The 13,372-nt window shown below is 47.3% G+C and overlaps 1 protein-coding gene across 7 annotated transcripts in view; it reads left to right on the top strand.

Annotated features, from left to right (window-relative positions):
• The first annotated feature begins 3,732 nt into the window (after window positions 1-3,732).
• The window catches only part of CEP170B (centrosomal protein 170B), a 58,557-nt gene continuing 48,917 nt past the window's right edge, over window positions 3,733-13,372 (top strand). For 4 of the 7 annotated variants that reach the window (XM_051769957.1, XM_051769958.1, XM_051769956.1 and 1 more), the window contains exons 1-2: window positions 3,831-4,171; window positions 5,069-5,204. In XM_051769957.1, the coding sequence (XP_051625917.1) occupies window positions 5,100-5,204 (105 nt within the window). In that variant the 5' untranslated portion in view covers window positions 3,831-4,171; window positions 5,069-5,099. Of the gene's footprint in view, window positions 3,802-3,830; window positions 4,172-5,068; window positions 5,205-13,372 lie in introns of those variants that run through there. The other 3 variants (XM_051769959.1, XM_051769954.1, XM_051769955.1) reach the window with 2 other exon arrangements.

Genomic DNA, 13,372 nt, shown 5'->3' with positions numbered 1-13,372 from the left:
TCTGTTGGCAGCCAACAGTACGAGGGACACAGGTCCAGACCTGCAGCATGCTCTTGCAAAAGTCCACAGATCTTTCCTGCTGATATTAAAAACCAAGACAGAAATCCCCATCTGAAGTGAGAATGCTGCAGGCACACACCAGGAGCGCACATCTCCCTGCAGCAGGGCCCAAAGAATTGGCCTGTGTCCAATTTTGGCTTTTTGGGAATGAAAGTTATCACTGAGGAGCAGAATCCATCTGAGTGAAGAAGTGGTTAAGAAGCCCTGCGTGACCTACTTGTGAACCTCTCCCGATGCATCTCGAGGTAAGTTATCAAAGAGAAAATAAAATAATCTTGGGGAACAGTGCCTGACAACTGCTTCTACAGCTCTTTGATGCAAATCAGTCAGGAATTCATGAGCTGCACACGTGCCTGTGAATATATGTGCACGCAGCTGCACATACTGGATCTCATCCAGCCTGCGACGAGTTAATCAGGCTGAGTTGCCTTAGCAGTCCTGCACACCTTTACTTATAAGCTACCCATCGTGTCAATATCTAAGCCATAACCAGAATTATTTCTTTCTCTTGGCTCATGCACAGGGAAAACTGCCCTTCACAGGGGAAGCCACACAGCATATCTGGATCAGGCCATGATCAGTCTGAAGCAGAAGCCTACTCTGCAGCAAGATGCAGTTCTCATTTGGGAACTCTGTCAAAAATCTCCTTCACATCAGAGCCTGCCAGAAAGAGCTTGATTTAGTTCAGCTCCTCTGGGGATGCTGGGATCTTTGTTTTGAAGCAGGGATCTAAAATGGTTCTACTCAAAGTCGTGATAGCTGTGGGTTCAGGGTGTCAGACAGAAGGTATTTCAGTAGAGCAGATGACCTGATTCAACAGCTCTGGATACAAATTGCCCGGTGATTTGTTATTCTTCTGCCTGGACATTTTACCTCACCTTCAATCTCCTTGTTTACTGGGAATATGAGTGCTCTGGGACAGGGACTGGTCATTACTCTGCATCTGCACAATGTACAGGACAGTGAACCTCCTGCTGTCTGGGTCATACAGGTTAATACAGCCACTGCATGTCCCTTGTAGTTGAAGGTGACAGTGCTGTAGATGAATGTGGAGAGATTTGCATGATAAACACCTTCTGCTCCAAACTTAGCATGAGCTGCATGGTGCTGCTGCTGCACCCGACTTCTTGAGGTCTTTCCCAGGTCCTTCCTCCTCCCAGCAGGAAGAGGTGGTTTTAAGACACTTTTATAGTACTGTATTTTCAAAGACAGTTGTGTGTTTGGTCAGCCTGGGGGTTTGAGCAGCCAGGGGTTGCACTGGCTGCCAAAAGAGCTTGTTTCAATTGGGAAAAAATGTAAAACTCAAAGTACAGCAGTGCAACAGCTTCTCTTCCCCACAGACATTGCTCTGCCTGGAATTTAAAGATGATAGTGTAGCACCAGAATACGCTGCATGCAGCCCCTCTTTCTGGAGGGGTGTGGGCTGAGGAGAAAGGAGAAGGAAATAGTCCACTTATTAACTTATTTTTCCTTTCATATCACTGGAGTAAAATAAAGAGGCTGTAATGCAGCATTCAGCCAGGCCCAGGGCATTGGCCTAAACTGCATCTTCAATCAGGTCAAAAGACACGTGGTGGGAACAGGGACTGTTTTTCTTCTCTATAAATGCTGAAGTACTGACTGACTGCTCAAATAAATACACAGGGATAAATGAACGGTAAAACTGGGCTTAAAGAGCAACTAAAGCAAACACTAACCCTTTTATAGTAACTTATAACAAAGATTTGCCTAGATGGCAGGCTTGTATAAAGAAGTAAATTATCCTACTCCCTTATAGCAGTATAAAGATGCTCTACAGATTGGTTCATAGAAAAGCCTCTCCCGTAAACGGATGTAGTTCAGAAAGAAGTGAATAATATTTATAAAAAATTAAGCTATAGGTCAGTTAAATCAATAATAAAACATCACTCAATGACAGGATAAGCTGGTAAATATGGTGGAAGTCCATTTTTATTTATAAAGGATTTCTATTATCTCATGGCAGCACTCAATGCAAAAGCCTTCAAAGTGCCTGGAAGTGGCAGCTGCTCACTCCATCCTCCTGACAGAAGTCCAAGGGACATGGCATGCTGCAAGGGTGTGGTGCTCCACTCTAAGGAGAGACCTAGAGCACTCCAATAAAACACAGATGCTGCAGCCTCAGCCAGCTTCAAAGACTTTGAAGATAATCATACCTTGAAATCACCCTGGGGCAGGACGTATTTGCCAAGGAAGAAGTCAAATGTTGATTAAAGAAGGCAATAATACTATTAATTAAATAATGACAAAGTCCTACTGCTCTTCAGAAAAAGGAGGAAAAGGAGGAAATGCTGTTTTCCTTCCCACCTCACAGTCCTGCTGCAGCTTGTTTTGCCCTCCCTGGCTCCTCAGCCTTGCAGCAAAGCTGAAAACCAGGAGTAAGCCCATGGAGTGATGTGGCTGTAGGACTGCCACCAGCGAGTAGTGTGCTGGACCTGTGGTTTCCATGCCATCAGGCTTTAAAGAACACCACTGAAGACACCAAGGGAAGCTCTTGCATGTGACTGAGAGAAATAATACTCAAATCCAAATGTGCAATGTACAAACGCAAAGCTGCCTTTCTAGGTGGAATATGAGCCTGGGGAAACATCACTATGAACTTGATGTCTTCCTGAAGTCTTTTCTTAGCCGCCTGTGTCAGCTGCAGCCAGAGCGCCACTGCAAAGCTGCTGCTGTTTGCAGCTCCACTGACATCTGCGGGAGTTGGGGCTCTCTTGAAAAAGCTTTTGCCATAACACTCAATGTTCCTCAAAATGGGAAAAAAAATGGTCATCGCTCCCTGCACTTACTGCTCTTCAGGATTTTCTAGTTACCCACACCTGAAAAGAACCCATAAAATGGCATGTCCTTTCACAGCACCCATTTCAGGCTCTCATTCCATGGTCAGATGCTCAAGATTAACTCTGTCCTGCCAACTGCATTTAGGTACTGCCCCGCAAGAGGACACGGGGAGTGTATGTGGAGGTGGATGCCAACACGCTCCCTGGCAGAGAGTGAGAGAGGCCGGTGCTAGGGCTCGCTTGGGTGGGAGAGTAGGCTGTGTTGGGACTTGGGTTGGAGAAGAGGCTGTGTTGAGGCTCACTTGGGTGGGAGAAGAGGCTGCCATTGGGGCTGGCTCCAGTGGCTAGTGGAGGCAGCATCTCTGGTCCCATGGCATCAAGCTTACATGTTAGGCCTTCCCAAGTCAGGGACAGCTGCATTCCAGTCAGTGAGATGTCGGAGGCTCCGCTGGCATTTGCTAAGTCCTTCTGAGAGCCTGAAATGAGGGATGCTGAACCAGGGCACTGAATTGGCACAGGTTGCCCAGAGAAGCTGTGAATGCTCCATCCCTGGAGGCGTTCAAGGCCAGGCTGGATGGGTCTTTGAGCAACCTGGTCTAGAGGCTGGCATCCCTGCGGTGGGCTGGAACTAGCTGATCCTCAAGAGCCCCAACCCAAGCCATCCCACGGTTCTGTAACACCGCACCGATGACGCGCGGCCCAGAACCCCCGCAGGCACCTGCCGCTCAGGCGCCCCGGCAGCACCGGCGAGCCCCCAGCGGGCCCGTCCGGGGGTGAAGGCGGCGGTGCCGCGGCCGGGCCCGGCAGGGCTGGAGCCGCCTCCTGACGTCGGGAACCTGCGGCGCGGGGGCGGAGCGGGGCGGGCGCCGGGAGCGGCCCGCGGGGCAGGCACAGCCGGCTGGCGGGGCGCGGCGCCGCTGCCACCGCGCCAGGGCCGCACCAGGTAGGGCGGGCGGCGGGCGGGGGCCGGGGGGCTGCGGGGCCGCCGCACAAAGGGGCTCGGCCGGCGGCTCTCCCGCCTCCCCCTCCCCCGGGGCGCTTTGTCGGGGGCCGCGGTGCGTCGCGGCCGCTCGCGTGTTGTCGCGACACGGGCGCGGCGGCCGGCCCGGGCTCCCGGAGCGGCGGAGGGAGCGCGGCGGGCGCGGCGTGTCCGTCACCCCCCAGCCCGCCCGGGGACGTCGCTCGCCCGTCCCCACCTGCGCTGCCCGGCGCCGGGGAGGCGGCGGTGGGGCCGGGAGCGCCGCGCAGCGCGGGGAAAATGGAGATCTCCTTCCCCCGGTGCGCTTAGGAATGCAACTTGGATCCACCGGGAGGTGGGTGAGGGGAGGGCGAGAGCCTGGCGTGTGCCGCTGGATCTCCCTCCCTTCAGCCGGGGAGGGCAGAATGGGATGTTGTGGGAGAGGCCGCAGGAACGGGCTGCCCGCAGCCGGGCTGTGGCAGCGACAACAAACAGGTGTGGCAGGGAGAGTCCTCGGGAAGTGCCGCACGCAGGTCGCGGCCGCCGCTCCCCGCCCGGTGTGCGCCGGAACCCCCCGGTGGGAATCGCAGCCTGTGCTTCCAGTCCTGGGGTGGCAGAGCGGTCTGGAGCTTGGACCAGCTCATGCAGCGGGGGAGGAAGGAAGGAAGGATTTGCGGGCTCCCAACTTACATCAGTGTGGAAGTGGGATGAGCAATAGGGAGGCTGGTCTCCTCCCTCCCAGCACTGGTGTAACCACTCCTGGGAGTGCGCTGGGAAAGGTTAGAGGAGCCAGGTTATGTCACCTCACTGATGTGCTGGTCCAGATTTTTGATGGTGGTGGAAGCTCAGGCTGTGGTCCATGCACAGCGGTAGCGATGAGAAAGTGTTCTGGAAGAGAGATCTTTATTGTTTTTTCTTTTTTTTTTTTTTCCCACCCATTATATTTCATCATTTCATTGATTGGATTCAGCTGGATGCTTCATTTTTTTAAACAATCCTTTCTTCAGACCCTTAGTCTTACTTTGGGAATATTTCCAGGGCTGTGGAGCTGCTACACATGGCACATGGGCAGCAGGTCCTGGGACACACTTCACAGCTTCTTGTTCCACCAGAAGTTTAAGACATGAACACAGAGTGGAAGAGGCAGCACTGGGTCCCATGGCAGAGGGAAGTTTGGGCACTGTGGCTACACATTGGTGCGCTTGCACATTTCATTGATAGCTCATTGTGTGTTGTGTTTTTTTGTGTTTAGGATGTATAAAGGTTAAGTGCCAAGCGCCAAAATGAGCGTGACTTCGTGGTTCTTGGTGAGCAGCACTGGCATTCGCCATCGGCTCCCTCGGGAGATGATATTTGTTGGCAGAGATGACTGTGAACTGATGCTCCAGGTAACATGGCTCTTTTTCTTGTTGTTGTTTCTCCTGAAGATTCAGTAGATATGAATGTAATGCTGGGGATCTGTAGAGATGTTCCATGCTTTCTTCAAGTGACATCTTTTAAAAGGAACTTCCTTTTTTTATCCTGAGTCTGTGTTTCCCACGAAGACTTCATATGTTTGTGACAGTTCAAGTGGGGTTTCTTTCAAATTGCCGTGTCATCAGATGGATAGGATCTGTAGTGGTGGGAGATTAATCAAATAGATTAACTGTCTTGATGCTACTAGAAGCAGTAAACAAAGACATACCATTCTGTCCTGATCTGTGATTATGCTGCTGGGTTTTTTAGCCTTTAATACATGTGCCGTTTACATGTGATTTGAATGCAAGGAGGGTTTTTTGTTTACCAATTTTCCCTTTAAGTTTGATTAAATTGTTAGCACTTATATCTCTCACTGAGCTGTTTTTATCATGGTAGGAAATACTGATGTTTAGCAGAGAAACTCTAGCTGGTGGGGTGAGTAGCGTTGTGGCCTCTTCCCAAAGTAATTGTGTTACTTGGGTAAACTTGCAGCTTCTGTCAGTGCTTTCCATACCAGCATGTGTCTCTGCTGGACCTAATCCAGCGTTGTCTGAAGTGTTGACTGTGGTCTGATGTTTGACAGTATCATGTAGTGGATGTCACTCCTAACAAATGGAGCTGGAATCTTGCAAAGAGCTTTTGACGTGAGCAGTTTAGCTCAGGAATTTATAGAAGCTCAGAATTAAATTAGTGCTTCTGCTAGACCCATGCCCCAAGTACTTAAATGCACAAAAAATGTTTGATTGCACCAGCCTGTCCCCCTTTTACCCCTTTACAAAGGTGGCACACACGTCTGTTGGTCGCAAAATTAGGAAGCTTCCTGCACAGCAAGGTCTCCCTCATAATTTCCACTGCTATCACAGATACGTCCTAATTGCTGTGCTGATGACTACTGAGCAGACTGTATTTGTTATTACTGCAGAGATTTTGTATCAGGAGGTCTGTTTAGGGAGGTAGAAGTTCTTGTACAAGGTGTACTTGGAAGGCAAGGTGCTGTCTAGCTGTAATAAAATGTTAGTGCCCGCAAAAGGAGAGCTTGCAGTGTTTGTACTGCTCTGCTGTCTGGCAGTGGCTGTGCTGCATGGCTGTGCTGCAGTGGTAGAGTCTGAAGCTCCTGTTCCACAGCAGATCGTTTGTTTGGGTTCTCCCATGAATCAGACTATCTTTTATTTCATCTTTCTACATGTCTGACTGGCGAGGCATGTAAAGGTGAGACATAAAGAATGTCCTGATATTTTCTGTAAGTCTGCATTTGGCTGCTCAGAAACCTGAATGCTGTGTTCTCTCATGACTTGAAGGGAGAAAACACATAGTGGCCTTGGTTTCCAGAAATGGCCTGAGTTTTAGGCTGCCCATCTTAATATCTTTTGAAGGTATTGAGTGTTGTTTTTTTTTACTGTCAGATTTCAGTACTCTGACAGTCACGTGTCTGAAGCTGTGCATCCTAAAATACAGGTACCCAAATACCAGTTATGCTTAAAATGCATTGCTTGTTTCTCTGTTTGTTTATGGGGTTGACTGGATGTTGTGGATTGTGAGTCACTTCGTACCAACCAGAGTATTTCATGCTTCTTTGAAAGTCTGAGCTGGCTTGTCAGTGTTGCTTGTGGACTAGCAGCCTTGTGACACTCAACATTTGCCATGTGCTTTTCTACAAGGTAAATGAATTGAGATTCCTGGAGGAGACAGCAGTATCCTTAAAACAGTTGTATTTGGGGGCTCATAGGTGGTGCTGGGTAGTATGAAGTTTCCTTTATTTCACCAGAGTGAAGGCTCTGGATTGTCTGTAAAAGCCAGCAGTTTGTGTTCACAGAGTGAGCTACATGTGACCCTTTATAAACTAGTTTACTATCTCCAGTGATAAAGCTTTTTCTAGTATCACATTTAAGGTCTTGTTTTGAACAGCACAGCACAGTACTTTCCTAGTCATTTGCTTACAAAGATGTTTTCCAGAGCTACCTGGGGCTCCAAATGAGATGATTGTAGTAAGACTCAGTGCAGAACAGAGATTGTGAACAGAGACTTGATATCTGAGCAGATGGAGGATGAGATCTAAAAATAGACTTTTCCCCTACTGTGACTGTCCATGTCACAAAATCGTTGTGCAGACTGGCACAATCATTTGTCTTGGGGGAAGCTTAAGAAGCAGGGCAGTTATCAGAGCAGATGGACATAGCTCTTGTGACAGTTGTTTGCACCTTGTAGTATTTCTGTGGTACTGACCCTGAAACTGTATATTCGCTGGACAGTTATTTTGCATATATATTTCAAGATACTGGCATTTAATCCTTTAAAGTGCACAGCTGGGCACAGACTGGCAGTGACTGATGACCTGGTTGGTGTTTTTTCATCTCTAAGACTGTTACTGCTTAGTGATTTCACCGTGATATGGTTTGTGGTTCCCTGTTGAGACCATGTGTATAACGCGGTGCGCAAACACACGACACAGAGATGATCTTTGTCCTGCAGTCTTGCCTCTCTCATTTTACTGTTTTAGGAGTGTCTTGTCTTTTGATATTTTCTTGGAACATGTTGTCTCAAGGTATCGGATCCCTAAACAGAAAAAAATGATGGCTTTGTCACCGAATAATCAAGCTTTAGTTTTGCTTGTTTTACTTAATTCATACAGGTGTTGGATTTACTTTCCGATTTATAAAGAGGTGAAGAAACTCAGAGTCTTTAAGCTTAAAATTAAGTAGGTCTGATAGCAGGGACACATAATCTACCTTGATATCTTCTGTACCTACTAAGAGGATTAGAAATATTTTAAATGTTTTTGCAGCACTCTAAAGCTTCTTGTACAAGTAAATGCGAGATTTACATTGGGTTTGAATGTCAATGCATGGGTGAAAATGCCGTGTAGCGTAGCTGTAGCTTGGCATGCACTGTTGTTACCAAAGCCAAGGGCTCAATTCTGCCCTTTTTCTGGAGAACAATGCTTGATTTCAGCAGTCTCACTGGTCCCTTCAGGTAACAGTCAACAAACTGCAGGAGTATGGAAATCTGGACCTCTAACTTGCACTAGTGTGGTTTTTTTAATGTGAAGGGTGGTGGTAGTAGGAAGTAATGCTCTGAAAAGGTTTGATTTTTTTTTTTTTTAAACCAGAATTAAAAGAGCTTTTGGAGCATCTTGGAGAAAGTAATTCTCCCCTCCCCCCAACATCCTTCTTAGTTGCCATTTTTACCGACTTTGATCACTTGCTTAATGTGATGGGTATTTACTCAGGGGACAAACATTCTGCAAACTCAAAATTTTCACTTAACCGTTAAAACATTAAAACATTACCCTCTGCTCCTAAGCAAAACATATTTTTTTTACCCTTTTTTTTTTTTTTTCCTAAATGTAAATATTTAGCAGAATGGAAAGCAGGGTCATGATTTCCCTGTTTTTGTTTGAGAGTGGTGTTTACTGGAAAAATTAAGAAAGAAAAATGTTTAACCAGTGCTCCCTTGAGCATTTTACTCCCTTTAAAGTGATGGTCTGGGTGTGCAGTTGTCCTACCGTGGATGAGTTTGTACACGAGTGTGAGCTATGGCAGGAGTAGGTGCAGACAGCATGATGCTTTCTGTTTTATGCCTTTGTCCTGTGTGCCTTTTGAGACAACTTGACATTTCCTATCAGGAGAGACTGTTTGCAATTGCTTATAATTCTGCTAAACTTTGTAAGTGTTTGGGATGAGAGTTTATTTTCCAGGTGTCTGTTTTAGGCAGTGTGTTCTGGACGTGATCATCTCCCGTCTTTGGTCTTTGCTGTGAGCAGCTCTGAGAAAAATGCTGTTTTCTTCATGTCAATTATTTAAAAATATATTTAACCTGTTCTTTGAAGTTTCTGGCATTATAGAGCTGGGGCACTGAAGCTTTTCAAGAGTAAATGCTTATGTTGAAGGTGGTTGATTTTCTCCCCCCCCGCCTCCCCAATCAATAATCTAAATGTGTTTGACCAAGTTCCAAACCTTTGAAGAAAAGCTGGAGTTTGCATGTGGTCAGCAGGGCCTTGTTTGATACTATTGTCTTTAGTGATTTCATCTTGGAGTGAGGTTGGCAAAGAGATGGATTGGAGAGCTGTTTCAAGTTGGGCAAAGAGGAACTGGGTACAGGGATTCTTAAGGCTGAGGTATAGATGTAAGAGCATCTGCACTAGATTAGATCAAGATGCATCTAGCTCAGTATCCTGACTCAGACAGTGGTCAAAGCAGCTGTCGAGGAAAGTGTGAAGACAAGCCAAGAGTGTAATACTTCCAGAGTGCTTGTTCAACCTCTTGGACTGTGTTTCAGGAAGCCAGAGGCCAGATCTTTGCATCTAGTGGTTGGATTCCTATAAAACTTCACCAAGAGATTAAGATTTGGCCAAGTGAGGAAGTACAACAAGGATTCTGTTATTTGTGCAGAGTGAGAGGTGGAACAGCAGGACTTGGAAAAGTGAAGGGTGGTACACATAGGGCAGAAGGTGTTCCGTGTGCGCCAAGTGGGAATTGCAGGATGTGACTGCTGAGCAGCATCGCCCTTAGGCCTGAGATGGGTCAAGATGTGGTATTATTCTAGTGTCAGCAGATATCTATGAAAGCTACTAGCCAAGCATCTGTCACTGGTCCATGCTGCTTATGATATCAATTAGTTCAAGTGGTAGGGACTTGTGAGCTGAACATACAAGTTCGTTCTTCCGGTGAGTCAGATAAAAGGTAATAATACTGCGTTTTCCTCTTTTTAGCTTGCTTTGTTAAAAAGCTAGGGAATTACAAGCATTCTAGGCATAGGAGGAATATTCCTGTGGCTGCTAAGTCAAGTGTTTATAACTGCGGAGCAGTTACAACATTACTAATGCGAGGGCTGCCTGTGTAATCCTACTTCTGCCCCTGTGTACACAGGCATGAAGATGCAATCTGTTATTGTGTCGTTACCGGGCATTTTTTCCCTCAGGATCTGTTCTGTGTTTGGTGTGCAGGGTGCACGGCACGCTCCGCAAATAACACGGTGCGAAGATGAGCCCTGCGTGTGTGTGACATCTGGTCAAATTAGGGTTTTGTTGACCTGATGTATCCTGCCTTCCCTTGTCCGTACTTGATAATACCATGTCTCTCCTGTGTAGTTAAGTGAGTGCATACATAAACAAGTGCGAATAGGTGTGGCTTAGTTTGTCTGCAGATTATGCTGGGGAGAGGCAGATGGTATGAACTTGGTAGATTATCTTTTACCTGGTATTTCTTAGATGAATTCACCACAGTGCAGATGTTATATCCCTCCATCGCTCACGGGTTTCCTGCATTGGGAGCTCCCAGAAGAGGCCATGGGGAATCTCTGCTGGTTTTTGTATCCCGACCTCCTTCCCCATGGAATTGTAGGGCTGAAGAGGGAAACTGTAGTTGGGACAGAGAAATGCCCCACTTGTGCTGTTTTGCTGCATTTATCCAGAGGGTGTAAACAAGCACCTAAGTTAGTCTCTGCATGTTGGGAATTGCCAAGAGTAATTTGTTAGGTGTTACAAATGAAGTAGGTGTCTTACAGCCAGAAGGGAATGGATCTAGCCTTGGGAAGGTGCTTCTTTTTGACAGGTAGTGTTTCCGGGTGCTGGGGCAGCAGCTGTGGGAGGAAGGATGCATGTCCCGTATTTCCAGGCCTAGAGTTGTTTTTTTGGCTCTTCGTTCTCCCATTGTGTTCTGTTAATGTGCAGTTGAAGGGAGGATTAAGATGGCTGATGAAGTGTGGGTGTAAGAGGCCAGAGGCATGGCAGGACAGGCAAACCTGGGAGGGGAGTTCATTGCTGGAGGCAGGGTAAGGAGAGAGGTGATGGTGGCACTGGAGGCAGGTGGTTATTAGGAGAGAGAGGGCTCCAGGGGGCTGGCAAGGTGCTGGAAGCTGGGCTTGTGTAGTGAGGGTTTGTTCCTCTGTGGAGTGGGCAGAGAAAAAGGGGACCCCTTTCCTGTATGAGATCCCGATCCAGAACTATAAAAAGTCAGGCTTCTGTCCCACCTAAAATGATGCTTTTCCATGCCTCCTGGGTGGCTGCGTAAAACAAAGGGAAAGCCAGTGTGTCTGTGGGCAGTATGTTCCCTGCCTGTGGTCAGGATCTGACCCTGGATCACTTGAACCAGTGCTTCACTTTGGGAATAGGGGAACCAGCAAGCAAAAACCCATTTTACCCCAAAATAAGGGGTTAAGTTTTTACAGGAACCATGCCAGCCTCCAAATCCCTTTGCCAAGCTGTGGGGATTACAGTTTCATTTTCCTGGGGGATTTCTCTCTTTTGTTCAGTGCCTTATTTTTTCATGAATACTCAGGCCCTGGTCCTGCCATCGATCCACAAAAGCCACGATCTTGGCTGCAGCAAAGCTGAAGGCAGGAGCCTCTGCAGCTTGAGAGCTGTAAAGCAAGTCCAGCCCTGGGATAAGGTGGCTGCACTTGCTGAAGAGACATTTGTCTGCCTAGGCAGAGTCATTAGAAGCTGTCAGCTCCTGCCCCTGGGAGCGATCAGGCTGCCTCTCGTGGGGGTGGCACATTTGCAACCAGCCTGGGGCAGGACAGAGCATTCAGTGATATTCTGGAAAAGTACTGAAGCAGCCAATACACACAACGCTGTGAAATGCATTGTGGATCATTAAATGTTATCCAACTTTTTTCTTTTGAGAAGCAAAATTCACATTTCAGGTCAGAATGCAAGGGATTTTTTATTTATTTATTTATTTATTATTTGGCTTTGCCTGTCTCTGTTCTAAAGTGGGACACCAACAGAGGTTTGTATTCCCTTACTGGGACACTTGTGCAGAGCACAGTACTGGCAGAAATGTAACCTGTTCACTATGGAAAGTATTTGAGCAACTGTTTATTGCATGCTGCCACCAGAACTACCAGACGTGCACAACAGACTGCAGTGAGGAACAGGGAAACTGCTCTCGTTTGTTTATTTTATCTCCAATACCAGGGTGCCTCACGGCACCGGCAGGGCTGAGGTCCAAATCTCAACCCTGAGCAGGAGGCTTTCGCCCATGGTAATTCTCCTGGGAAAAAAGTAGCATCTGTATCCGCGTAGACAGCTGAGCTGCGTCTGCTCCCCGGCCCTGTGGGGAAACGCAGGCTGTCTGCCTGTATTTCTCCTCCTGCCTTCCTAAGCAGGTCTTGTTTCCTTGTGGGCTTTGCTTGGCGTCTCTGCTTTTGCTTTCATCCTGAGTGCCCTCTTCTATGTATCAGACCCTTCACCAAAAACAGAAAGCTGTGGGGTGTCTGCAGCGCACGTAGCCAGCGTGATTTGTGCCTCCATGGAGACTCCTGCGTGCTTCTGAAGCTGCTTTTGCTGCTCCCATGCCAAGCAGGGGCTTTTGTTGATTTGATGTGTGCAGTTTTGAGAATCACAAGCAAGCTGCCTGGTTGCATGACTGATTGGAGACTGGTGATCCAAGATCTTAGTACTGGTATGGGACTGGCAGACCCACAGGTGCCATTCCCGTGTATGTTTTGGACTATTTGCTTAATATGATCTTGAGAGAAAGAGCTATAAAGTACCTCTGTCCTCAGTTACATGCTGCGTGTGCGTTTTGTCTACTAGGTATTTAAAACATGAGGCACTGTAGATGGTATGACGGAGAAGCGGCACAACCTTATATTAGGAAGTGATTTGAATGTCTGGAAATGCCAGCCCTGGATGTGCCTAGTGTAGTAACAAATCAGTGTCCAATGTTTTCCCTGCAGAGAAGTGTAAATGTACTTAATCAGAAAAGCACACGTGTTTTCCTGAGAGTTGTTTTCATTTGATAACAGGTCCAGTGTTGGGACATGGTGAGAACCCTGTACTCTTCCTTCATTCCCAGCCTCTCAGAACGTACCCTTCTTTCTTGCCTGCAAATCACTGCTGTTTAGGAGGACACCTCCCTTGCTTGCCTTCTTTTCCTCTTCTCAATCTCTCCAGCTCTGGTTTTGTGGTTTGGATCCAAGCAAAACCTCAGTGATCCTTGCCCATAGTTCAGGAGTGGCTTCATCACAAGTGCTTTTCTGGTTAAATAGACTAACTGCAAGGATGTACTGATTCTTTGCTGATTTTGACATCTGGATATAGGCAATTCAGGGTTTTTCACCACTTTATTGGAAATTCTGTTGTGATTTTTTTTTC

Source organism: Manacus candei, unplaced genomic scaffold (genome assembly GCF_025592945.1).
Source record: "Manacus candei isolate 608988 ecotype Guabito, Panama unplaced genomic scaffold, ASM2559294v1 h1tg000113l, whole genome shotgun sequence".
Classification (NCBI taxonomy): Eukaryota; Metazoa; Chordata; class Aves; order Passeriformes; family Pipridae; genus Manacus; species Manacus candei.
Note: the sequence above shows the minus strand (reverse complement) of the source record. Positions and strands in the feature narration are given on the sequence as shown.